The sequence below is a fragment of the Capra hircus genome, chromosome 26, assembly GCF_001704415.2.
Source record: "Capra hircus breed San Clemente chromosome 26, ASM170441v1, whole genome shotgun sequence".
Lineage (NCBI taxonomy): Eukaryota > Metazoa > Chordata > Mammalia > Artiodactyla > Bovidae > Capra > Capra hircus.
In genome coordinates this window covers 12,390,305-12,417,832 of record NC_030833.1, presented here as the reverse complement: position 1 = coordinate 12,417,832, position 27,528 = coordinate 12,390,305, and the positions used below count along the sequence as shown (strand labels likewise).

Genomic DNA, 27,528 nt, shown 5'->3' with positions numbered 1-27,528 from the left:
CCTAGAGACCAAGGACGCACTGTGTTTGGTCCTGACCATCATGAACGGCGGGGACCTGAAGTTCCACATTTACAACATGGGGAACCCTGGCTTTGAGGAGGAGCGTGCCCTGTTCTACGCGGCAGAGATCCTGTGTGGCCTGGAGGACCTCCACCATGAGAACATTGTCTACAGGTGAGCAGGTGACCCTGGGTCCCGCATCTGAGCCTGAGCAAGTGAGGCCAACCCTTCCATGCTCTGAATTGGTCTCTCAGCCTTGCCCTTGAGTTGAGGCTGGGTCATTGCCCTTGAGTCAGACAGACTCCCACCCTGGAACCGAGAAAGGGAGGGGGACCGCTTAGTGGGGGCCAGGTGATCCCTCAGAGTCGATGAGGTTGGGCCACTGGTCCCTTCCCACCCAGTACCCAGGAAGCTCAGTGAGTGGAGCCCGGTGGTCTGATCCGGAACCAACCCTTGCAGGACTTCTGCAGGATCCCCACTGAAGCAGGCATCAGAATGGACCCCAGTCTCCCCCACCCCAGGACCACGTGTCCAGATTCTGTGAGCAGTGGCCTTCAGACTCTTCTCGCAGGCCTCCTCCAAGAATTTTGAAAATCTGTGTGCCCTCATATGTTCTAAGTAGACACCTAAAATAGTCCATCATATGTTAAAATAGTGGCTAGTATTTTTGATGTTTTTATATTGAACTCAAGTGACATCACATGTCTAAAGGTATCCAGTGGAATCTAATTGCTATAGCAAATTGACCTCCACCATCATGTAACTAGAAAAAATGCGTGAAAACTCTTTAATGCTGAGGAATTTTCTATCCTTCTCTACTTCCTTTGGCCCCCAGAGACTGCTATTTTACTGTAATATGCTTCTTGCATAAAAGCCAATGATCAGCATTGCACTCTGAAATATATGGATGTAGATAAGATTTTTTAAAAATTCTCACTGACCACAAGGCTCTAAGTGTTATAGTAATTTCTTCTGTTGCATTGCCCTTATTATTATAATTAGTAGGTTCCACTTCTGATTGGGACCCTGGAGGTTTCACCCCGTGGAGTTGGGCACCATAGCAATACGCAGGAGTAGGGAGGAACCTGCTTTTCTTCTGTCAGTTGGGAGAAGAGCTGTTGAGAAAGGACAGGTGGGAGGGGAGATCCTGTAAGATGCCAGGACAAGGTATTTTGATGCTAAGGATCTAGAAATGCATATTCTTGAAGTCCCAACACATGGGTGACTCTCTCATCCCCCACCCTCATTGGGCACACACCCCCCAGTTTGAAGACTTTTGTCACAGGGCTGTTGGCTAAGAATATCTTGGGAGCCCAAGGTTTTGAAAATAAGGAGGAATGATCTTGATGACATGCCCTCCCCCCGCCCCCCACATCTCCCAATTTATGCTTTTGTTTTGTTTTCATTCAAGTGAGAAGAGTCAGAAAATTTTCCCTAAGGGTTGAAAAAAGAATCCTCCACTTAATTGTTTTTCTCTTAAAAAAAAAGAAAGAAAAAGAAAAAAAGGCATCCCTCCAAGTTCTAGCCTTTCTATTAATACTAGGGAGGAAGAGAACCACGGTGCCTCCCTGGCCCAACCACTTGCCATAGCCTTTCTGTGGGTGTGGGTTCTGTGCCCACAAGCTGTCTTTCCAACCTGGTGGTCAGTGGTGGCCGATTAATTGAAATGAGGTCTCCTGCCCTTATTTGGAAGGGTTAGCACATCAAAAGCATGGAAATTAATAACAATGGCAACAAAAGTATGTTGTAATAAGTAACCACATACAGACCCCAATTGTCACTTTGTGAGCTTGCATCACTGGATTTGGGCACATGAACCTCTCCCCATGAGGACAGCTGCCCTCAGTTTAATGAACAAAGCCAGTTGATTGAGAACCACATCCTCAGTCCAGATGCCATCTGTGGCATCTGACAATGGCTTACCCAAGTTATACACCCTATCCTGTTGGTTATTCTTTAATTCACAGAGAAGAGCTTTTATTAATAAAACTAGACACTTCTGCTGTCTCTCCCCCTTACAGTGGAAAGGTTCTCTTTCTCATGAGCATACAGGAGGAGGTGGCTGCGTCTACAGCTGTGCCTGGCGGCTATGCTTTCTCCCAGGCTGTGGCTCAGCTGGAGCTGGGGAAAGTGCCAGGCTTCCCAGGGGCCCCATCCCAAAGGGGGTCTTTGTCCTGGAGGTTACCATTCTCTCCCTTACAATTCTCTGACCCAGCTCTACAGCTGGGGTTTTATCCTCAGTAGCTTCTCTCCCTTCATTCCCAGGCCTGACTCTTGCCTTCAGGGCATCCGGAGACCTCAAGGTCTTCCTGTCCCTGGAGGGGTCTGTCACCTCCCAGCCCCAGGGGCCCTCAGTGCACGGACTAACCTTTGCCTAACTCCTTTTCAGTCACTCTCCAGAGTCAAGAGGATACCTATGGCAAACAACAGCATTTGTTTTAAATTAATACCGGAGGGAGAGAAGTGAGCCCAAGATGGTCTTGACCCAGAGAGAGACCAGACCTCCTGAGCCCAGAGTTGGGGAGGGAATACTCAGGCCTGAGTAGCTCAAGGGGGTCCACAACAGATGCTCGTGTGCCCTTGCCACCCAGAACACTCACACTCACACGCTGGTGATCTTTCCCTTTCAGAGACTTGAAACCTGAAAATATCCTGTTAGACGATTACGGTAAGTCAGGCAGCGGCCCCGGGGATCCTTTTCCTGCTCTGTAGCTGAGCGTCACAACCCAAAGGGAGCAGGAGGCTTCCAGCGGAGACTCAGAGATGCTGACCCGGCTCCACGGGAGGGCAGAGGGCATGGACAAAGCTCCTACTTGGCGAAGAAGAATGTGGCCTTGTGATTTTTCCCCTTAAGCAAGTTGTTGCAGTGGCGGGTGGGGGACAGGGAGAGAAAGAGAGAACCAGCACTGAGTGAGGAGTGGAGGGTTCCAGAGACTCTGGGCACACATCTAACTCTCATACGACTTCCCTCACCCCATCTTTCTAGTCTGTGAAATGGAAACAGTGGGCCTTGCCCTGCCTTCTTCAGATGGTGGAGGGGGAGCTGAGGTTCTGACAAGATACCTTGATGAGTTGTTTTACCAACTGTGTGTGCATGCGTGCATGCTTAGCGCTCAGTCCTGTCGACTCTTTGCGACCCCATGGACTGTAGCCCACCAACCACCTCTGTCGGTGGGATTCTCCAGGCAAGAATACTGGAGTGGGCTGCCATTTCCTCCTCCAGGGGATCTTCCCGGCCCAGGGACTGAACTCGGGCCTCCTGCATTGCGGCTGGACTCTACCATCTGAGCCACCAGGGAAGCCAGCTGTATGTTAGGTGTCACTACTTGGCTGCCATCGTTGTTATTTCCATGTGTGTTTGTGCACATACACGTCGATAACAAAGAGCCACCACAGGAGCCCCTCGTGACCGTTTAGACTCTCAAACCTGGGAAAGGGTTGTCGCATCTTCTATCTAACTAAATTGTCCTGTCTTTACAGAGGGAGCAGGGCCAGTTGACCCTGTGCCCATTTTACAGATGATAAGATTGAGGCTCAGAGGAGCCTACTCTCCAAGGCCCCCCACAAATATCAGTGGGGAGTGGAGACCTGAAACTAGGTCTCCCTGCCAGCAAATCCCAGGCCAAGGGGAGGGAAAGGGAGAGAGAAGACCTGGAGAAGAGGTTTGAGTGTGATGCTATCAGGCAGAGGGCTCAGGGCCCACTGCCCCTCTGTGTATGCACCCAGAGCCCCCAGGGGTTCTTGTTCCCTGCTGGTCTCAGAACCGTGCCTACCACCAATCTGTCACCCAACAGCTGGAATCTGCATGCTCTCTCGCCTCGCACCATTCCCGCCTTCGTTGGGGGCCACTGAGCCAGCGGGCTCCACTCAGCTCCAGCCTCTCGGGGCGGCGAGGGGGGGCTCCCTGCTTTGGGCCTTGTTGAAATCCAGGCTGGGGAGCAGGTCAGTGTTCCTTCCTGCAGGGTCAGATGAGGCCATGGCCCTGCCGGGTTGGCCACTGGAAGAGACAGTGCCAAGGCGCACTCTCAGCACGGGGTCATCTCTGCCTTTTGAGGGTCAGTTCTGGCCCGGGAGTTCCAATGCCACCTCCCAGTCTCTGCTGGTCTGGGTGGCAGGTTCTCCAAAGGGAAACAAACAACCCCAAAGACCAACAAGGCAGAACAGGGAGTTGCCTCCCAAGTTGCTTTGTGATTTTTCCCCTTAAGCAAATTGTTGCAAAATGTCAGGAGAATCTCACATTTTCCCATGAATCAATCCCAGAATCGAGCCAAGGCATCTTAAACTTTGTGATGTTAGCCTTACAAGAAGCCCCTTAGGGCATTTTATGAGGCTGGTCTGCCATCATCTAGCCGAATCCAGGGGTCCTATTGCATCTTAATGTTTTTCTCCCTAAAAGTAATAATTTACCCCTGACCTCTGACACCTAACTCTCGCGATGGTCCACAATCACCCTGCATGGCCAACTGGGTACCACTCTTCTTGGGACAAATGAAAGGCGAGGGCCCCACGGCAAGTCTAGGGCCCTGCCCAGGGTGGATCAGATGTCCGCAGGACCACTCCAGGGACCCGCTGACGCTGCTGTCCCCCATCAGGCCACATTAGGATTTCGGACCTGGGCCTGGCTGTGAAGATCCCTGAGGGAGACCTGATCCGCGGCCGGGTGGGCACCGTTGGCTACATGGGTGAGTGTAGGCATGGCTCCTCCCTGAGCTGGGCCCTCGAAGCTGCTGGCCTCTTTGTGCAACGTGGGAGGCAGGAAGTTGTAGCCAGGGTGGGGAAGTGTTGGGGCCCCAAGGTGTCAACTACACTGAGCTCTGCAGCCCCCACCCCCAGCCCCACCTGTGTCTCAAGCCAAACCCCTCCCAGGGCAGTTTCAGAGCCAACACACAGAGTTGCCTGGGGTGTGGGTGTAGTAGGGTTCTGGTGAACTGGCAGACAGCCTTTCAGAGTGACCTTGAGAGTGGGGAGGTCACTAGGAAGGGCCTGGAAGGGAGGAGCACACCACCTACAATGTCACAAAGCCCCGTTCCAAGGAGGGACCAGCCATGGCTCCTGCCCTGTGTCCCCTGAGCCTTCTCAGAGACCGTTGCCCTGGAGCTACACTGGTCCCCTGGGGTCTGCCTACCAAATAGGGATATTCCCTGGGCATCTTCCTGTATACCTCAAACACATCCACCTGCTCACCCCAGGAGGCAGGGGACTCGAGAAAGCTCCAAGGGATGGGGACACTTGTCCTCTGGGCTCATGCCAGCAGCCCACGCTCAGAGTTCTGGACTCTGGTGTCAGAGGATCCTTTTCAGATTGCATGATATTGTGGGACCCATGGGGTATGTGTCTATGTGTATGTCAGAGGTATGTATACCTATGTGAATGCTGATGGATGGACAGATGGATAGATGATCAATAGGTAATAGATAATTGATGGATGATGGAGACCAGGTTAATAAATGGATGGATAGATGATAGATGGATGGATGATGGATGGATAGACGATGGATTGAAGGATAGATGATGGATGGATGGGTGATGGATGGATAGATAGATGATAGATGGATGGATGATGGGTGGATAAATGATGGATGGGATGGATGGGTGATGGATGGATGATGGATGGATGGGTAGTAGATGGATAGATAGATAGCTGGATGGATGATAGGTGGATGGATGATGGATGGTTGGGTGATGGATGGATAGATGATGGATGGATGATGGGTGGATAGATGATGGGTGGATAGATGATGGATGGATGGGTGATGGATGGATAGATAGATGATAGATGGATGGATGACAGGTGGATAGATGATGGATGGATGGGATGGATGGGTGATGGATGGATAGATAAATCCATCTGTGCACTCTGTGTGTGCCTGCTTGGGCATCTGTGTCATCTTCTCACGCAGTGTCCACACCCATGTGGATACATTTGCCTTCCTGGATGTATGTGGCCTGCCTATCTTCTCTTGCACTTCTCTGGTGAATCTATAATCCATTTAATCAAAGTGTTAGGGAAGGCATAGTGAGATGCTGCTGGAATTCCAGATATATTCAAAGTCACCTTTACTTTGGGTGGACACACTTTCATTCTTTGAAACGAATATGTGTGCAACACCTACTGTATGCCAGGCATCGTACCTGTTATCAGGCACAGCAGGAAATAAGGTGGCTCACAGTCTAGCAGGGGAGATGTCAGGGGAATGGGTTGTTTCCATCCAACATGGTCAGGCTTCTGAAGCCACAGTCAGAGTCCTTTGGGAGCACAGAGAAGAGCAACCAAGGCAGGCTCCCAGGAAGAGGAGGTATTTCTAGCAGTTGGTGGGCAGGAGTCAGCAGCGGGAAGGGATCCCAGCCCTGGAGCCCCAGGCCTCCTGTGAGCAGTACCATCACTCCTAGTTGCAGGATGTCCTGAGGCCCCATTAGCATCCCAGTCCTGGCCTCATGTGCCTGGCTCTGACCCACCACCAGCTGTCTCTCATGTCCCCTGGATCTCCTGCTCTGCCCCCAGCTCCAGAGGTCCTGAACAACCAGAGGTACGGCCTGAGCCCCGACTACTGGGGTCTGGGCTGCCTCATCTACGAGATGATCGAGGGCCAGTCGCCCTTCCGCGGCCGCAAGGAGAAGGTAAAGCGGGAGGAGGTGGACCGCCGGGTGTTGGAGACGGAGGAGGTGTACTCGCACAAGTTCTCCGAAGAGGCCAAGTCCATCTGCAAAATGGTGAGCTCCCGGTGAGCCAGACATCACCCTAGGGCCGGTGTCCAGTGCCAGCTCCTCTCCCGGCCCCTAGCCGAGAACAGCAAACAGGCAGATGGGAGCAGGGGCAGGGCATGCTAGGGTGTGGGCAATAAAGCCACAAGGTCTGTGGACTGGGGTGTTTGACAGACGCTTCCAGGAGGGAGCCTGGGGTGGGGCAGGGTGGCTCCATGACAAGGGAGGGGGACTGCAGTGAGCAAGGAGAGGCACCCTTATGTCCAGCTCTGGGGGGAGGTCAGCATGGGGGAGAAAGGGGATGCTCCCAGCTGGCCCCCAAGATACAAAGGCATCAGGACAGCCCCTACCCTTGACCTTGGGCCTCCTGTGCCATCCAGCTCTGGGTCCCTGGTGCTGCTCTGGGGCCAGGGGCTGCAGGCAGTGGGTGGTGATAGTTTCGGCCTTCGAACATCATTTAATCATGTTTTCCACCCACTACATGGAGTGTTGGTCACACTTGCTGAGGTCCTGAGTGACAGCATCCATGGATAGAGAATTTGACCCAGCCCCAGGCAGGGCTCACTCGAGGTGTGACCTTTAGTCAGGCTGGTGGGCAGGGGCCAGACTGGGGGGCTGGAAGCCGGATAGAGGATAAGGTGGCAGGACCTCAAAAGTGAAGCTGGAGAGAGTCTGCCCTTGGACTGAGGCCCTTCTCCTTGATTCCGGCGGGCCTGCTTCCTTCCCTGCCTGGCTCTCTGGCTTCCGAGTCCCACTTGTGCCCCCTAGGGCCCTCTTCCCTCTGGGTTCAGTACCACTGTGCTGGGAGCTGCCCACTAATGCCAGCCGCCCTCTAACACCAGCCACGCGGGGACAGAAAGGGCCTGAGTGCCCAATGCTTGGCACTTGCGAACCCCCAGGTCCCTTCCTCTGCTCTGCAACTAGAACAGCAAGACCAGGATCTGACCCTCAGGGTCTGAAATGTGAACATCAACAACCAGGCCGGGGTCCAGAGAAAGGCAGGCCTGGGAAACTGATGGAAAGTAGCAAAGGTCTGCTTCTAGAAAACCCGAGGCTGCACTGCTAGGGGCCCCGGAGCCATCTGGCCTCGCTCCCGCCCCCAGAAGCCCGCCCTCCTGGAGCCGGCCACCCGCTGCCTGACCACTTCCTCTCACCAGCCTCAGTCTGACGTCACAGAGGCACGGGGAGAAGGAGTTGGCCTAGAGCTGCCATCTGACCACTTCCAAAGAGGAACCATAGATCTGTCATTTGCGTATGTGAGAGGCCGTGAGGGAGGCATGGCGTGTACACAGCAAACACATGCCTGGACCACACGCCTGGGCCAGCCTGCAGCTGGGCGGCCCCCGAGGAGACAGGTAGTCACGGCAGCCAGAGCTGGGATAGAGGGACAAGAGGAGCAAGGCAGCAAGAGGCAGGGGAATGGCTGAAACCTGGGGGTCGAAAGGGGAGCCAGCAATACTTGATGTTGCAACTAGGTACCTAGCCGCTGGGACCTAACTGGGTGAGGGACGGAAGGTCAGTGCATCAGCAGGTGCCCTGGGTCAGGGTCAGGAATTCAGAGAAGCCGTTCTGAGACACTCTCAGAGCAACAGGGGACCCGCTGAGAGGACAGAGAGGCACAGAGGGGGGCCTGCCCACAGTCATCGGCTCCGGGGCACTGCTGTTCCTCTGCTGCCCCCTGGGGGCCACTACAGGGAAGGCGGCAGCTGAGCCGGGAGCTCCAGGCAAACCTGGGCTCGTAGGTGCAAATGTCAAAACCAAGGTCCCCTCGTCTTTCTCAGCTAGAAGAACCTCTGGAGCCCTCTGGTCTTGCTCTGCTTCCTTGAAAATGACCCTGAGGTCTTGGAAGTCTGATCTTGGACTTCCATGCCCGTAACCTCAACCCATCTGGTCTGGCAGCCAGGCTCGCCCTGTCACCACCAAGGGACACCAGGCTCAGGACATAGCAGGGCCTGATCGTAAGGAGACCACGGAGGCCCTGGGCAGCTCCAGGCCCCACCTGCTGAGGAAGACTTTTCTGCAAACAGCAATAAAGTTAGTCCCCAGCCCCCATTCCATCTTGGTGGCCACAAAACCCCCTCCACTGCCCCTGTGGTCCAGAAGGGGATGCATTTCATTGTCCTGTCTCCTGGGTCCAGTCCCTAAGCCCAGACCTCAGCCCCCACCTTTATTAGGCCCCTGCTGAGTCCCAGCACTGTTCCTTCCCCGCTAGCCCTGTATCCCTCTCAGTCTCACCCATCCTTCCAGCCCATCTCTAGTCATCCTCCTCCAGGAAGCCCTCTCTGCCTGCCCCATCCACCTAAACTCACAGCATCTCTCCCTCTTGCTTCTCCTGGTTTGTACCTGATATGATATTTGTGAACTCTTGACCTGATGCCCAGCTTGCAAACAGGCAACATATAGTTGGGTGTTTATTTTAGCTGAACAGTGTTTTAGAAAAAAAGTGAATAGTGGGTTGTCAAGATTTTTAAATGGGGCAAAGTCACAGAAAAACCTGGATTTTCTGACTTCTTTTGAAAAAAGCAGAAGCCCTGGACACCTGCCAACATTCCTGCCTGGCAGGAGCTGAGGGACAGCCTGGCATGGCCCACGCAGCCCACCCCTCACCTTTTTACCCTCCCTGTGTCATCTGTCTGGCCAGCCTCTGCAGCCTTTGGGGCCTGCAGCCTCTGCAATTTCTCGGAGACAAGCAAAGCCCCAGGAGAAGACCAGGAGTGGCCCCGAGCCACCAGTCCATGGGGCCAAGCCTGCCTGGGGGGTCGGTAGACTGAATGAGGCAACATTGTGAGCGGCTATCTCACAGCTTCGTCCCTTCAAGGCCTTTCATTCCTTAGTTTGGGGGAGGGCAGTCCCAGCAAGTCTCCTCTCTAGACCATGGACCCCAGGAGGCCCCCTGCCTCTCAGAATGAGCATGTGCAGAGGGCACCAGGACGCTCATTAAAGAAAGGGCTGGATTCCCTGCCAGGTGCAAGCTGCCCACTTTGATTTCCGTCTCGAAGCAGACACTTAGTAGATTCCAGCTGTGTACACGGTGGAGTGCTCAGTGTGGCAGGGAGGAGAGAGAAGCACAGGCTTCCCCTGGGACTGGGGAGGGGGCTGATGCCCTGCAGTCGTGAAGATAAGGGGCCTGCCCCTCCTCCTCCCTCCCCCTTCCTCCTTCCCTGCCCCTCCCCTTCCCTTCTCCTTCCTCCTCCCCCCTCCCCATCTTTCATTCATACCTTCCTCCAGTTTGGTCTGGTGGCATGTCTGTTCCTGCAGCCCCTTCCTCTCCTAATAACCTTCCATCCTGCCTTCGACCTTCCTCCACCGCCAACAATCTTTGGCTCCCCACTACCTCTGTATTAAAATCCCACCTCCAGACCTGGCCTTCAGGACCCTCCATCACTCTCCCCAGCCAGTCTCTTTCACTCTGACCCATCTCTCTCACTCCCATCCTTCCCTCAGACTCAAAGATGAGTGTTCTCCAAGGTTGCCCTGCTTACGCTGTCGCAGGTCCCTCCAGTGCCTACTCCCCACTTTGAAAGCCTGTCTCAGACGCCTCCTCCCCAGACCACCTTCTGATCTCTCAGCTAACAGCCAGTTCTCATTTCCTTTGCCACCGTGGTGTCGCATCTGCCTTGCCCTGATGGGTCCTCTTAACGTGACTTTGCTGAAGCAGACCCTCAGCATCCCATCTCCCGGCACCTCCTGGGTGCAAGTCTGCAATGCACTTACGAATCGAGTAAACGAATGAGAGAACCCACAGACCAGTCTTTGCCCTTGGTAGCTTACCTGGAGCAGAAGAGGGGATGCCAGTTCAGCACACATTAGTGGGTGCCAGGTATGCACCAGGCACTGGACATGCAGTCATGGGCAGAATCAGTCAGGACTCCTGCTCTCCTGAGGGTTCCAGGCATCTGAGCACGCTGGGATCCTGGGACCACAAAGCGCACCGCGGTTCAGGAGAGCCTCCTGAATCAGGGTCAAGCGGTGTCTGATGGGAACCTGGGGTGGCCCAGGCCTGGTGGACGTGAGTGAAGGGATGTCTTGGCGGGGGATGGCTCGGGGATTCTTGTGTGAAAGGCAGGTGATCACAGGCTCTCCAAAGCCCCTTACCCCTCGGGCCTCTGGGCAGGAGGAAAGGCTCCCCACCTGGCGTGTCCTCATGGGACTCTCCTTCTGCAGCTGCTCACCAAAGATGTGAAGCAGAGGCTGGGCTGCCAGGAGGAAGGGGCTGCGGAGGTCAAGAGACACCCCTTCTTCAGGAACATGAATTTCAAGCGCTTAGAGGCCGGAATGTTGGATCCCCCCTTTATTCCAGATGTGAGTAGCTCCCCAGCCTGGACTGAGCCTGTGCACTGGTTTACGACCTTCGACTTTGCTAAACATCTGTGAGGGGCCCTGGACCAGGGGCTGAGACCCGTGGGCAGGGGGTGGCTCCCATCTGCCAGTAGCAGAGCATCTCCTGGTCTGGGGAGGTCTCTCTTCACCCATCCTAGCTTCATCACCTCTATAAAGTTTTCATTTCCGGATTCCCAGGCTCCTAGAGCCCCTGGGAGCCCTCCCCCACCGACCTTGAACTCCTAGAGGGCAGGGCCCGGGTTTGTCTCTGTGAGTCCCGGAACTGCAGCCCCAGAGCATGTTTGGTGGACAAGTGAGATGAAAGAAATCAGCAGGGTTACAGCATCAGGCCCGCAGCAGCACTGACAGCCTCATGTCCCAGTGCCTCGACTGTCCCCATTTTGCAGGCGAGGAAACTAAGGCCTTCAGGGGTTATGTGACTTTCCCAAAGTGCCTAAGCACCACAGCTGGGACCCCCGCCCAGGGCTGTGTGTGGCAGACAAGCCTGCGTGCTGACCCACCACCCCTGACTGGCCTCTGATGTGGGAAGGGCCAGAGTGGTCCTCCTGGGGACATCCCCCATCACAGCCTGTGTGGGTCAGTGATGACAGGAAGGGGCCTTGAGTTCTCATCACCCCAACTGGGGGCCCCTTGGTCCCGCTGAGCCAGGGCAGCCCAGGTTCCCAGGGCAGGGGGAAGGCCCTGGGAGACCACCCCTGCCCCACCGCCTCCCGGTCCCCATTCAAATCCCTGCCTCCCCAGCCCCGGGCCGTGTACTGCAAGGACGTGTTGGACATCGAGCAGTTCTCCACCGTGAAGGGCGTCAACCTGGACCACACGGACGACGACTTCTACTCCAAGTTCTCCACGGGCTCTGTGCCCATCCCGTGGCAAAGTGAGGTGAGCACGGTGGGGTCCTTGGCTTCACCCCAAAGTGGGGGTGGGGCTGCTCCGAGGGCAGAAAGGGACGGCGAGGCAGGGGAGTGTCCCAGTGGGCGAACTGGGGCGGTGGCATGGTGCGGGGTCAGGAACTGGCAGGGTAGGGAGAGGAGGCCTGTCCAGATGACTCTGGAGAAGCGTGGCTGGGAAACGGGCAGCAGCTGGTGGCCCGAGGGGGATGATGGGGTCTGGATGGACTGAGGACTGAAGATGGAGCAGCAGACAAAACTGCATCCCTTCTTTGGGGATCTTAGTGGAGGGTGAGCCAGCAAAGTGCTCCCATTACCGCATTGCACACTGGGGGATGGAGCCCAGTCCGAGCTGGTTCACGTGAGATAGACATGATGGGGAGGTCGGCCTGCAGCCCTGGAGTGGGACGGTCCAGAGCCCTGGGGTGAAGGAGGAGCTGAGGGCTGCTGGAAGATGAGCGCCTCCATCCCAACCTCTGTGGCCAGCTTCTGTCTTCTGAGTGAGGACGGCTCACCAGGCGGTCTGGGAGAGGCAGTGGGCAGGCGGGGAGCTGCCGGGGTCTCAGCCCAGGCGAGTGGAGGGCCTGGCAGGACCAGGCTCGGGACCGTGTCATCCACAGCCAGGCTGCTGGGCTGCCTGTCCCCCTGGGATGACCTGGACAGCCCCTCACCCTGCCTGTGTTTTGACCGCTTCTCTAGATGATAGAAACAGAGTGCTTTAAGGAGCTGAATGTGTTCGGACCCCACGGTACCCTCTCACCAGACCTGAACCGAAGCCACCCTCCGGAACCGCCAAAAAAAGGGCTGCTCCAGAGGCTCTTTAAGCGTCAGGTGAGACCCTCGCCTCCCACCCCAACCTGGGTGCCCTGGTCTCAGCTCCAGGAACCCAGGCCTGACCCTTCCATAGGACTGAGACCAACTTGCGGGCTGGGGAGACAGGGGGTTGCAGCTGCAGCCTGGAAGGACAGGCAACCTGTGCGAAGTGCCTTGAAACCCACCGGTTGATGGGGTCCCCAGAGCAGAGGGGCAAACCCACAGTTCACCCTTTGTCAGGGTTCCTCAGCCTCAGCGCTGTTGACGCGTTGGGTTTATTCTTTGTTGCGGGGGCTGTCCTGTGCCTAAAGGGGTTTAGCAGCACCCCTGGCCTCCAGCCAGTAGATGGCAGTAACATCCACTCCCATGTGTCAGTCAAAAATGTCCCCAGAGTCTGGGGACAAAACGTCCCTGGTTGAGAGTCGTTGTAAAGGCGACACCAGTTATGCATGCAAAGATTTGACAAAGAGCAGGAGTACCTGGTGTTGGAGAGGCGATCCCCACAGAACCTCGGGGCTCCTGAGGACGGGCCCTGTAGTGTGATGCTGGGCCTTCCAGCCGGAAGCCAGAGGAGACTTTGTTCCTCAGGAAAAGGTATTCTTCTCTCAGAGCCTGGTCTTGGATCAAGGGTTGGTGGGGCCAAATGGGAGAAATGTCCCAGGCAGGCCTTGGAGAGAGACCCCTACCCTCATCCCTGCCACCAAGAAGGGGTTAGCCACCATAGCGCCCCCTCCTGGCCTGGCCCTTTAAGAAGGCGTGGTCCCATCCCCAGGCCTGCGAGGCCCCTGGTTCCTTACTCTCCTCTCTCCCAGCCCACAGGAGCAGCCCCTCTCCCCAGGGGGATGAAGAGGTGAAGGCAGGTGCAGCTCTGTCCCTAGACCCTTGGCGTCTCACCTCCCTCCTGCTTAAATAACAGGGAAGAGGTGGCTGTTTGTGGTGCTCCCCCATGGGCCAGGCCCTGCACTGAGTGCTTTTTGAAGGCATCTCTTATTTAATCTTCATAAAACCCCAGGCCTTCATTCAGCTATTCGTTCGAGCAGTATGTATTGAGAACCTACTCGTGCCAGACTGTTACCTGAGGACTTAAGGTGCAGCAGCAGGCAAAACTGCATCCCTCCTTTGGGGAACTTAATGGAGGGTGAGCCCCGGAAGTGCTCCCATCACCCCATTTCACAGATGAGGAAACTTGAGGCTGAGAGGGGTTAGGGAACTTGCTCAAGGTCACGCAGCCCATGAGCCCACGTAGAGGATCTGGGATAACAGGGTGGGGAGCATGGATCTGGCAGAATCCAGAGAGAAAATGCAGACTGAGGGCCAAAGTTTGCAGGTTTATCTAGAAACTTCATGAGAGTTTCGCCCCCTATTCCACACATACTCATCTCCGCCTACTATAAAAATATAATTTTCAAATGCCTCCATCAAGTAAAATTGAAATTCCAGACAGAAATGACCTCCATCTTTGACATGGACGAGCGCCCCAGGACAGCCCCAGATTCTGGGACAGGCGTTTGCTATGGAAGCTCACAGTCCGGGTTCAAATCCAGCCCTGACCCCTTCCTGGTTGGGTGGTAGCTCACTGACCCTCTCCCAGCCTGTTTGCCCACCGGAAAAATGCAGGATGGAGATGCTCACTGCCAGGGGTGGGAAGAAGACTTAGTGGGGTGGAAAACAGTGGCCTCAGCACGTGCCCGACAACACCACCAACAGCAGGAGCAGACGCCCGGAACTTTCTTCTCCTGGGACGGGATGCTGAGAGACTGCGGGGTACTAAGGATGAGCAGCTCATGTTTCTGGAGCCGGGCACCCAAGAGAGCCCTTTGTATACACAGCCTTGTTTCCTTTTTCCAACAGCCCCGGGCCCAAGTGGCTCCTACCCCACCTTACAAAGGCTAGGCAACTGAGGCTGAGAGGGGAGTCAGACACTTGCTCAAGGTCACTCAGCCAAGAAGTGGCACATTTAGGGTGTGAACTGGCAGCCTAACTCCAGGCCAGCAGGTCTAACCATGTAGATATTAATACAGAGGGACCGCCTCCTCCCTACCTTGGGCTTCTGTGAATTCCATAGCTTCTCCTGGGCACCAGGAGAAGCCCTCCGCCTGCAGGGTGGTCTGTGGACCTAGGCCTGTGGGGGGAAAATGAAGGCAGCAGAAAGCAAGAGGGAGGGCTGGTCACCCAAGCCCCTTTCTGGCTCAGATTCCGAGGCCCCTGTGAGGCGAGGGCCCCAGGGCCTGACTCTGCAATGACTGACTTGCTCTTTCTCCCTCTCTCCTCTCTGCTCACCACCCCCCTCCCAGCATCAGAACAATTCCAAGAGTTCACCCAATTCAAAGACCAGTTTTAACCACCACATCAATTCAAACCACGTGAGTTCAAACTCCACCGGAAGCAGCTAGTTGCAACTCTGGCCTGAAGTCCACGGTGGGACCAGCCTGGACCCTTCTTCTTAGAAGCAGAATTGCAACCAGAGGAGCTCCCACCCTGGCGGGCAGGCGGGGAAGCCCTCCAGGAGCCGGGGAAGGAGGCCGCCCACCCCTGAGATGGGGAGCCTCCCAGTTCCTCAAAGAGATTTCCACTCAGGTCTGTGTTTGGAGGCGGCCCTCGAGCCAAGATGGATTGGACGTGTCTCTGGCGAACATTGCAATAGAAATCCAATCGGATACAACTTGCACGTATTTTAATAGCATCCTAATAACTAGAACTGAATTTTGTCTTTATTATTTTTAAAGAAAAGTTTTGTAAATTTCTCTATTGTCTCAGTTTACATTTTGTATATTTGTATTTAAAAGAAAGTCAGACTTTGAGGGTGTATATTTTCTGTGCAGCCACTGTTAAACCATGTGTTTTAAGACATTTTAGAGGGGGGTTGGTGGGAGGGGGGAATTTACAACAGCAATGAAAAATGTGACTCAAGACTTCCAGAGCCTCAAATGAGAAAATGTTTTTATTAAATGTAGAAAATGATCCACACTTCACCTTTAAAGGATTGGTTGTATCCATCTCTATAAGCTTTTCCTCCATTGGCACCCTTGTTCTGTTGGTTTGTAACCATCTGAATTAAATGCCCAAAGGCACACTGGGACATCACCCCCAGCCAGAATATCTTCCACTGGGTGCGTGGAGTCACCTGAGCTCTGCTCCATCAAAACATGCAGTTTCCCTTTGGGGGCGCATGATGCCACCGTTGCTTCAGGCTCGGCCTCCTCTTCCTTCTGAAAGGCAGCCAGTACTTGGAGCTGAGAGTCTTCAGCACAATGGTGTCTAGGCCTCTTTCTTTCTGAGCAGGTTCTGACTGCTGGAGCCAGTATGTTTTCAAGAGTCTTGCATTTCGGGATCACTTTAGTCTATTTTAAAGAGACACATAGCAAAGATAAGTAGTCATGGAACCCCAAGAGTCCCCAGCCCTTCCAGCCCATGGAAGCATCAGGGGGCAGAGGTCTTGGGTTTGTAGAGGGGAGAGTGGTTTGCCCAGGGCCTCCAGGCACATCCCTTGAGTATACGGATCAGAGGGTCTGGAGAGCTTCGAGGGGCCCAGGTGACATGGATGGATGGATGGATGTGGTTGGTTCTCCAAGCAAATGGGAGAGGATGGGCCACCAAAGAAGCTCAGGCCTCACCGTCCCTTCTGGGCGAGGGAGGGCAGAGGCACGTATTAACTGGGTATCTCAAATCTCCAGGCACAAGCAGCCCCAGGAGGACTTGGTGGCTTTGCCAGCCCAGGGCCTCTAAAGGGCCCTTTGAGCATGGCCGTCCAGCCCCAGGTTGCCTCCGGCCTTCCCCTGCTGCCGTCACAAGATGACAAGGAGCAAATCCGCCTTTGCCTCCCCTCCCAGACAGGGTGAAAGGTCAACATTCCATGCTCCCCTGCCCGCCCAGTTGGCCTCGGTCAGACCTGGTCTCAGCCACCAGGCAGCTACCCGGGTTCCTCCCACCGTGGGCCCTGTACTTCCTTCTGCAACGTCTCTCATCAAAATACAGATTCCGGGCTCCACCCCAAACCCACAGAACGGGGTTCTCTGGGAGTAGGTCCAGGAACCCGCTTCTTGAGAAAGCTTGCCTGGTCATTTTGCTGCACCCCGGAGTGTGAGACCCACTGCCTTAGGCCACGCATGGGGCTTCCGATTCTCCCAAACGTAACTTCTCTAGCTGAGCAGGCAGCTTTGGAGCCTGAGGTTTCAGGAAGAGAGCAAAGCCAGTGTGTCAGCCTTGTGCGCAGTTCCCATGCTCCTTCCCCAAACCTTGCCACTGGGTCTGGGCGCTAGACAGGCACCTGACCTTTGCAACTGACCATTTTGAGGCCATTTTACAAGCAAAGAGGAGCCAGGAAACAGCTGGGCTTCCCTCAGATCCCTTTAATACAGTATTATTTTCTTCAAGACCAGCTCATGTCTCCAAGGCTGCTTCCCTTCACTTTCCTGGGCTGAGCACAAGATGAATACAAACAGCCATACTGAATTTTTGCTGAGGAAGTGGAGCTCTTTGACCAGTATTTTAAGATCCTCAAGCTCGGACTGACCTTCCTTTCTTAATGGAAAGAGGGACAGTCATCCCGCTGGGAGAGTCACCAGCCCACGCCACCACCCTCCTGTCCAGAAGTTTCATTCATTTTGCCGTGTTCACAGCGACCCAAGCTTTTCCAAATCGACTGGTGTGCAGAAGTCCGTCTCTTTGCACCTCAAAGCCAATGCACTGTCGGTTTGCATTAAGCATCCTCAAGGAGCAAGAAAGAAAACATGAATCAGTGTGTTTCTGCGTTGTGAGAGCAGAGATGCTGAAAGCACAGAGCTTTGCATGGCTCTTAGACTCACAGGCGTCTTCCTTCACAGTCACTACCTGCCCCCAAGCGCCCAGAGGACGCAGAGTCAGACTCGCTGGCCTTTGCAATCCTGCTCTTCCTTTAGGCCCATCGCTCTATACAGAGAAGGGGTATCTTCATTTAGAATAGTGCCTGAAAGTCAGCCCCCTCCCCTCGGGGTACCCACAGGTCCTGCCCCTGATGCCCCGACCCTGCACCAACCCCCCACCACAAGCGTCTACTCTGGCTTGTTTTCTATAGCTGCATTTCTTAAAAGATTTCTTTTTAATTAAGAAGAAAACTTCCTACCACCCACCTGTCCAGGATGAGGCATATATGGACAGTGAGTAGATTTAAATCTTTTTACTGCATTGGAGCTTTTCATGGAAGAGCCTTTCTTCCTCCAAGTCATGATGTTCTTCTCACCAGACCTCCGCTGATTTTGTGCCTTTGACGAGAGACACAGGGTCTCGCAAAAGCGTGTCTGCTTCCACTTTTCAGGATACAAGCCGCTGTACCCAGTGGGATGGGGGTGGTCTCTCTGCCATGATCACTATGACCCAGGAGTGTTTCTCGAGCCCCTGGTGGGGGAGTTCTCCCATAATATCGCTCTTAAGATCACAAAGACCCAACCCCACCTTCCTGGAGGATGGCACCACCTCCCACAACAATTCATCCTCTGATCTTTCTAGGCCAGATCATCACTTTAAAAACCACGAGGCTTCTTGAAAGGGCAGCTGGCTGGCACAGTTGCCAAGTGTTACTCTGTCTTGAGCAGCCCCAGGAGGGCTTCTTTCCTGAAATGCACTGCTCTTAGCAAAGGGGAGCCTCCGTCTCAGAGGCCATGCTCCCCAGAAGCTCACAGTGGGGTCTGGTGTATGCACGCTTCTCAGGCAGCCCATGGGGGCAAATGGCAGTGAGTTCTGAGATCACGTGTGGGGATGCAGCCTTGGCATCCAAGGCACAGGTGGGATGTGGCCACCTGCCCTTGAACCTAGCAAGCCCGGATGATGTTGAGGGCCTGCCCTCCGAGAGGCAGGGGGTGTCCATGCTATCCCAAGGTGTCCAGCTCACCGCGGAAGCTCCTCATTTTTTCACACCCTGTTCTCCCCCGTCCCTCAAAGTTTTCCCACCAACTTTCTCACTCAAACTGCTGACCCAGACCTCAATACAGAGGGAGCCCCGCAGCCCCCTGAACTTGGCACCCTAGGCCTCGGCCAAGGGGAACAGCTGCCTTGCCGACCATCAGCAGTCTCCAGATATGAAGAGGGGACACCAGTCGGGGTGACGCTGGGCTCGCCTCTCCGTTTGCTGTGAGCTTGTGTACCTGGGGGCAATCCCTCTGGTCGTCTCCTGTTCTCTAGCTCCACACTCTGAAGTAGGACCTCCTAACATTTTAGCCTTTGTACAGAAAGCATGTGAAATCTTTGTGCATCTCCAAGCACAGGGCTGTGAGTCGCTAATGGCAGAGAGCTCACGTCTTTCTGATCACAACAGACCGAGACGGTGACACTTCGTCCCCCGAGACCCCTTCTGTACCTACAACCAACCAGCCCAGCTTTTCAAGCTCCAGCAGGTGTGGGTGCTCATCACGTCTAACTTTAAAGGCTTGTGCTGTGGACAGTGGCTAAAACTTTTGAAATGCTAGCTCTCCTTCGGAGGGAAAGACACACCCCAAAAGAAGAATCTAGACGTCTTGCTCCAGTGCATCACTAAGTTATTTTTGTAATAGATCAGAAGCAAGTGTTCTCAATTAGAAGAGCTTTGTGGCTGTTGGTAGTGCAAAAATAATAATCCTTCTAGTATCCAAAGGTTTTTTTTTTTTTTTCAGGGAAATTTTAACATTGATGAATAAAAATAGTTCCGTTTTGGAGGTTGTTCCTGAAGATACCGGCTTTTGTTCTCCTGCTGCTCTGAATCTTTGTATGTTTCCTCGAATATGTCACAGTGCTGCTGTATCTAGATCAAACCACTGTTGTTTTGGTTTTTGTTTTTTTTTTTTTAAGAGAAATAAATTCATTAGTGAAAACATGGCTGCATTCTTTTGTTCTGAGCTGTTCTGTTCCTTCTGCCAAAGCCAGCTGCCCCCAAGATGCCAGGACCTGCCGCTTCGGTCTGTGAGTTAAATTTTCATCAAGTGGATGGTTCAGCCCCACCCAAGGCTGGCCCTGTACTGACCATCTGACCTGACCACAGCTAGCCCCACTCCAGGGGGCAGGGCCTAAGGAGCCCTTTCTAGGCTGTTTGACTTCTGATCCCAAACCCAACAGATGGCTCCAGAGTGTTCCTCCCACATGATACCAGGCAGGATGGCGTGAGCGGACCCGAGTCAGTGCCTGCACTCCAATGTCAGATGAGGCACCTCCCCCGGTAGGTTTTATTAATACCCGACAGAGGCCATAACTCAGAGGTGGGCTCTGCAGACAGGGCCTCTTCTGGCCTTTCAGCCTTCACAGAGCCACACATTAGAACTGGTCACCAGCACAGCAGGATGGCCTTTGTGCCTCTGAACCCAGAGTCCTAATCTAGGCCCCAAGACCTCTCAGTCTCCCTCTCCACCTGCTTGACTTGTAGGACAATGAGCAGGATTTTGGGTGCTAAGTGGGCTTCCCTGGAAGCTCACCTAGTAAAGAATCTACCTGCAATGCAGGAGACCCCAGTTCAATTCCTGTGTCAGGAAGATATGCTGGAGAAGGGATAGGATACCCATCTCAGTATTCTTGGGCTTCCCTGGTGACTCAGCAGGTAAAGAATCCACCTGCAAAGTGGGAGACCTGAGTTCGATCCCTGAGTTGGGAAGATCCCCTGGAGAAGGGAACTGCTACTCACTCCAGCATTCTGGCCGGGAGAATTGCACGGACTGTATAGTCCATGGGACCGCAGAATCGAACATGACCGAGCGACCTTCACTTTGGGTGCTAACAACACTTTACTGACCGTCAGTAGGACCTTGAGTGGCCACTTATCACTGAGCCTCAGGGGCTTCATGTGTAAAATGGAAAAACACCTGCCAGGAGCAGAGGGTGGGGTGGGGGACTCCTGAGAGGACCCTGTGATGCTCAGAGCAGAGGCCTCTGTCCTGGAGGACACAGCCACCCTGGCTCTCTTTGGTCCTAGAACAGGGTGGGGGTCCTAGACCCACACACATCAGCCCCTCACAGCCCCAAGGGGAGCTGGTTTCAGCCCCAGCACCTGGCGAGGGAGGCCCTGAGCTGGGAGTCAAGGCTTGAGCCGCTTGCCTCACAGGGACGGTAGGAATCAGTCATGTTGTCCTCCGGCTCCTGGAGCAGGGTCTGGTGAGCAATAGGGATGGGGAGGGGAGGGGAACCTGGTGGGCTGAGGCGACCTCACCTGGAGAGAAAGGAGAGGAGGGAGGGCGCTGAGACTCTGAACAGGGGTCCATCACAGGGGTGGGGAGCCCCTGCCTCCCCTGCCAGGGGCTATTCTCTCAGTGGCCTCGGCATTTTCTCTGGGACCTTCTCCTGCCGTCCCATGAACCCTCCTGTCTGAGCTGGCCCCGCAGGCAGACAGAGGGCCTGAGGGGGAAACTCCAGCCTCAGGCCCAGGCCGCCCCTACCACCCACACCCTCTGCCCAACGACTTGAGCGCTTCCCAGGTACACGGGGCAAGCTGGGGGGCAGACGGTGTCTCTCAGTCCCTTCCCTCACTCCAGACAGCCATGGATTTGCTAAGTGTCCTCGTGACTTTTGCCAAAATGTCCTCCAACTAGTTCATTTCCAGGCTCCAAGTGGACACCCCCAGGCACTAAGGAGCTTCAGGCTGCTATCCTCTGGAACAGTCTGAGGGGTCACAGGACTGACCTGACACCCCTGGAGACTGTACAGAGGAAGGAAAGAGAAGCCCTCGGGGACAGGAACTCAGGCAGCAGCAGGCCAGGACTCCTGACACCACTTTGCCCAGCTGTCCCTGAAGCCAAACACTGCCCGGATGGGGTCTGCTGTGGGTAGGGGCAGAGAGACCACAAGAAGGAGGCCCGTTCGTTTGGCTAGAGGGTGAGTGCTCGCCCTACTCAGTCAAAACTCGGATAAAGCCTCCGCCCTCTTCAGCTTCATTCCAGGGGCCATCAGCCCCCTACTCCATAGATAAAAACCAGGGGGTGTGGAGACTCAGGCCAGTGCCTCTCACCTGAGGGAGCACAGCCTTACCTGAGTTCCTTGTAAACCACAGACTCTGATTTACCAGGCCTGGGTCAGGGTCTGCCTGCCTAACAAGCTCCCAGGAGAAGCTTCCGATCCACGGGCGACCGTTGAGAAGAGAACTTCAAACTGGAACGTCAGGCCAAGGTCTATAGTCAAGCCAGGGCCTACGTTCCCACCGATGTCCCCTCAGGCCCTGCACTTGGAGGTATCAATGTCTTAGGGAGACTTGAGTATGTTTGCCCTGCCCTGAGTGGGGCTCACACTAGTGCTTCTCAAGGTCTGGGAGCTCAGGCAAATTCTCACCAGCCCCCACCCAGGCCTGTTGAGTCAGAAGCTCTGGGTGGGACCTGGTAACAGGCTATCCAAGTGATTTAGGACGCACTCAAGTTTGAGGGCCACTGATTTACAAAGTGCTTTCATCTCCCTGAAATCTCGCTGAAGCCCAGGATCTCCCTGTGGACAGCTTGTTAAGCTGAGACATCCTGGGTGAGGCTTGCACATATAAAAATGGAGATGGTGCATGTGGCTGACTGCTTTGGTTCTCCAAAAATGGGAGCAAGGGTGCAGTGTGTTATTGTCTTGCCTTATATTTGAAAAAATGAAAGGATAAGCCAAAAACTTAAAGAAAAAAATTACCTAAAGGGAGAGGTATGGGGGATGGGGTGGGGAAACAGGTAATAAAAGCCAGGCCTCTCTGAAAGCTCCTGTCTTGTAGACTTGACTTAGAAAGTCAGGGCTCAAATATAAAACAAGTCTGGAGTTAGTGAGGGGAGATTTTTGTCCAAAAGGGTTCTTGTAAAGGAGGAAAGAAGGGGTCATTGCAACAGAGGGATGGACGATATCTCAGAAGAGAGGCTGCTTTGACTCCGAGGCCTGCGAGGGCTCAGGTTTGGGGTATAAAGGAGGTTTTCATTTAGGAGGGGAGTAAACAAGCCTCTTCTCACTCCACTTCCCCACCCTTGTTCTTTCTAGAAGAGGATGCTTTACCAAGAGTCCAATGTATTCTCCAAGGGGCTGCATGCTGGCTCGGGCTGAGGGTAGGCCAGAGTTCAGGATCTGGGGGAAGGAGAGAAACAACCAAAGCTGGACAGACAAGCATTTTGCTCTGATGGCCCAGTAAGGACCAACATTTCAGCTGTGGTTTAGGAGGCAAAGACGAAAACTTGGAGGGTCTGTGTCTGGCCTTGTCCTTTACAAACAGTGGGGGGCATCCATGAGTCATACCTAAGTCATGTGGAAAAGAAGGTTCTTTGCAGTGAGATATTTTGGGGTTTTTTGTTTGTTTTCAGAATGCAAAAGGCTGAGGGGGTATTCCTTTAAAGTCACTGTTTTTCAAGAGCACAGGGCTCAGGTAAAATTCAACACTGTCACCTGTAAATGCTTTAGATGATTGTAAAACAAAACTAAGATTTCTCTTAAAAGCATTTGCTAACAGTGAGAATGGACATGTAACAACAGACTGGTTCCAAATCAGGAAAGGAGTACGTCAAGGCTGTATATTGTCACCCTGCTTATTTAATTTCTAAGCAGAGTACATCATGAGAAATGCCGGGGTTAATTGAAGCACAAGCTGGAATCAAGATTGCTGGGAGAAATAGCAATAACCTCAGATACACAGATGACACCACCCTTATGGCAGAAAGTGAAGAACTAAAGAGCCTCTTGATGAAAGTAAAAGAGGAGAGTGAAAAAGTTGGCTAAAAACTCAACATTCATAAAGCTAAGATCATGGCATCTGGTCCCATCATTTCATGGCAAATAGGTGGAGAAACAATGGAAACAGTGACAGACTTTATTTTGGGGGCCTCCCAAATCATTCTGCAGATGGTAACTGCAGAAAAATGCTTGTTCCTTGGAAGAAAAGCTATGGCAAACCTAGACAGCATATTAAAAAGCAGACACATTACTTTGCCAACAAAGGTCCGTCTAGTCAAGGCTATGGTTTTTCCAGGAGTCACGTATGGATGTGAGAGTTGGACTATAAAGAAAGCTGAGTGGCAAAGAATTGAAGCTTTTAAACCGTGGTGCTGGAGAAGACCCTTGAGAGTTCCTTGGACAGCTAGGAGATCCAACCAGTCCATCCTAAAGGAAATCAGTCCTGAATATTCATTGGAAGGACTGATACTGAAGCTGAAACTCCAATACTTTGGCCACCTGGTGGGAAGAACTGACTCATTTGAAAAGACCCTGCTGCTGGAAAAGATTGAAGGTGGAAGGAGAAGGGGATGACAGAGGATGAGATGGTTGGATGGCATCACCAACTCAATGGACACGAGTTTGAGTAAACTCCAGGAGTTCATGATGGACAGGGAGGCCTGCTGTGCTGCAGTCCATGGGGTCGCAAAGAGTTGGACATGTCTGAGTGACTGAACTGAAAGATCAAAAGACAAAATAAACCTTCCTGGGTATGCAGTTGGTAGTACAATCACACAGAACATTCCCAGGTGACTTTGAAACTGAGCAGGGCCCTGTGGGGCCCTCCCAGCTCCAAAATCCCCTCCGTGTCCCCTGTTTGTAGAAAAAGATGCCTAGACCTTCCCCTAGTTCCAAAGAGCAGGCTCAGGCAGTTAAGAGGACAGAATCACAGGAGTTTAGTTCTCCTGAAGGGATGAAGATAACAATCTAGAATATATTTGAGTTGTTTTCCAAAAACTAAGACCCCCAGGTGGAGGATGGTGTCTACACCTGGCCACAAGCACGTAGACCCCACACTGGCTGGAACCAGAAGGATGGGATTCAGGGACATCACCTGGTTACCTCACCACCAACCAATCAGAAGAAAGTCCCACTCCCTACAGCCATCACCCCAAGATTTGCTTTTAAAAAGTCTTTCCCCAAAAGCCATCAGGGAATTGGGGTTTCCTGAGCACGAGCTGCTTGTTCTCTTTGGCTCTGAAATAAATCATTCTCTGTTCTAAACTCCAACGTTTTGGTCGTTTGGCCTCTCAGTCCTGAGCAGGAATGAAAATTTTCTAGCTACATTTTCCGACCAGCGTATACACGGTCAGGAGTGTCTGCCCCCCACCCCCACCGACCCCATCACATAAGCAAGTGCTTAGCTCCTATCTCTCCCAAATTTCAAGTTAGTTGCTTGTCCTGCAGCCTCAGTTCTCTGATGGGTTTAAGAAAAGTTGCTGTTTGCAGTTAACCCAGCTCGTCTCCTGTCACGGGTGTGAATTATACTGTGTCTTGCTCTCCGCAGCTCTGCAGTGAGGCTGGAAAATACTCTGAAGGCTCTAGTGTGTCAAATCCAGACAGTGGGTCATGCTCCCTTGCAGGAATGAGGGCTGGGTTTCTTTCCCAGCCTTTGCAGTCAGGAATGGTTCCAACGGTGACACAGGACCCCACTGAAACCAAAGAAGAGCAGAGAGGGGCTGGGCCACAGAGGGCAATTCTGAAGTGCCTCTGGGCTCAGGAAGATTCCTGGGCCAGACAGGGATGCTGGATGTGCCAGGCCAGGGAGGAGAGTGGCCCCTTTCACTAGTGACCCCCGGGGTGGAGAAGAGGGAGAAGGTCTTTCTGTCTCCACACCTGCTTCCTTCTAATTCATTCTCAAAAAGCAGCCAGAGAGAGCTTTGAGCTTAGTTAAAAAGAACTCCTCTCACCAGCTTTCCCCCATATAATTGTGACTTGAGGAATAAGCAGGCCTTCCTGCCACAGCCAGGGTTTGCCCCAAAATAAAGACTCACACGTCCTTACACAGGCTGCGTACAGAAACGAGGTGGGAGGGACAGGGAGGGGATGCCATGGACAAATTAACCAGCTGCCAGTAAAGAAAAAAACTCTCGTTTCGAAATTCCTGCCAGAGTCTGTGTATCCCGCAGGGCCCTCCAGTGTGAGGCCCTCCACCTGTGGCTCCCTGCCCTCCGTCTGGAAGCTGGAGAAAGAGGCAGAGGCTGCTGGACATCATTGTGTCAGGACTTAACCAAGGGCAGAGGAGTCTGGGTGCTTGACGTTTGTAGGGAAAGAACAAGCAGCCAAGATGGCTATGGTCAGGCTCTCTCGCCCCATGGCTTTTCCCTCTCACCCCATGGCTTTTCCCTCTCACCCCGAGTCCTGTAAACAGTGAGTTTGCCTGGTGATCTAACAGCTGAGATCACTTACAGCGCTGCACACGTGTGTCACAATGCGCTGGCTTGGCCACAGGCCACGTTTGCTCTGCCTGCCTATATAAGCTTCACCTGAGACCCTCTCGACACCGCACCAGCTGTATTAGAGAATAAGCATGTCTGCAGTTCCTAAGGCTCCTCGAATCTTCTTCCAGCTTCCCTGCTTATGTCTTGCCTACCCTGGGTTCAGCAAACAATGTGAACAGCGAGAGGGCTAGCACAGTGGTCAGTGAGACAGAGCGAGACAACGTTGTATCACAAAGTCCCCTTCCTGGTTATAGACTCAGGGTGCCTGGCCACTGGGAGATGGGGGAGTGGCTGTAAATAACAGGTCACTAGTAGAATGGTCAGGCCATTTAAGATGGCTGTTCTGGGGCGTCCCTGGTGGCTCAATGCTGAAGAATCTGCCTGCCCATGCGGGAGACGTGGGTTCGATCCCTGGTCCAGGAGGATCCCACCACATGCTGGGGAGCAGCTGGGCCTGTGAGCCACAGCTGCTGAAGCCCGTGTGCCGGGAACGCGTGAACCACGAAGCGAGGGGAGGGGAGCCAGCAGTGAGAGGCCCACACTCACTGCAGCTAGAGAGGGGCCCACGCAGTAACAAAGACTCAGCACAGCCAAAGAAATAAGACTTTTTTTTTAAGTATATATGTTTTAAAAGATGGCTGTTCTGTTGCTCTCTGTGAATCCTCCGCTCACCCAGGCCCTGCCTCACTCACGTGACTATCCAGTTCTCTTAACTACACAGCCTGGTAGCCGGGCCCACCTGACATCAATTCCCTCATAAACGGAGCCTCTCTCTCCCCTAAGTGCCAAAGGCTGCTGTTACGTTCTCCACACATATTGGGGAGTTGCTCTGGGACTCTTTGTGTAAGATTCCCCCATCCTTTTAGCCACTGAGGTCTCTCTTGCTGTCTCTGGGCTCTTCCATCTCGAGGCTGGGTAGCTACAAGGGGTGCAGGGCTCAGCCCAACACCAGTTCACACTCCTGGAGGCAGGAAGAAGTGTCTAAAGGAGGCATATTTGTGCGAGGCTTGTCTGGAGGACTCGGTGGGCTCCATCCAGGGAAAGCAAGAACCCATCAGGGAGAACAGGCATGCTAAACCCCCTGAGGGGGAGAGAATGTTCTAAGAAACTCAGATCCTTCTGTAGGTGCCAGGGTCTCAGATTGCCCTTGTGGGTGAAGGTGACTAAGGCAGGCAATAGGGCCAATCTCCCATCGAGGCTGTTTGCAAAGTGGGAGGAGGGCTGGATTGGCTCTGGGGCCCAGGGGACAGTCAACCTTGAGCCAAGGCTTGGGCTGGGGGATGTCCCCTGGGGAGCCCTCTGGGGAGATCTGTGTGAGTCTTTCAGCTATGGGGACATTTGTTTTGACTGTGCTATGAGGTTTGTGGGATCTTAGTTCCCCACCTAGGGATTGAACCACTGGACCCTTGGCCATGAGTGAGAATGTGGAGTCCTGACAACTGGACCACCAGGGAATTCCCTGATGGGGACGTATTTTAGGCCCACTTAAAAGCCGTGTCCTCTGACTCTGTGATGTCTGTGTCCTGAGTTCAGGAAATTCTATCCCAGATGTAGCGCCCCGTGCTGGGGTGGAGAAGAGACAGGGATTTGGGGTCTTCCTCACAAGGCCCCTCTGAGGCTGCCTGGTGGAAGAGGCAGCATTCAAGCGGTCCAGGAGATGAGGCCGGAGTCAACGAGCAGGGGGGCCAGAGGCCCGG

General features: G+C 53.7%; 1 protein-coding gene across 1 annotated transcript in view; it reads left to right on the top strand.

Annotated features, from left to right (window-relative positions):
• GRK5 (G protein-coupled receptor kinase 5) overlaps positions 1-19,557 on the top strand; it is a 230,334-nt gene extending 210,777 nt beyond the window's left edge. Inside the window, 8 exon segments of the mRNA XM_005698535.3 lie at positions 3-174; positions 2,631-2,668; positions 4,593-4,682; positions 6,503-6,711; positions 10,867-11,004; positions 11,785-11,922; positions 12,630-12,761; positions 15,038-19,557. Of these exon segments, the coding sequence (XP_005698592.2) occupies positions 3-174; positions 2,631-2,668; positions 4,593-4,682; positions 6,503-6,711; positions 10,867-11,004; positions 11,785-11,922; positions 12,630-12,761; positions 15,038-15,136 (1,016 nt within the window). The 3' untranslated portion in view covers positions 15,137-19,557.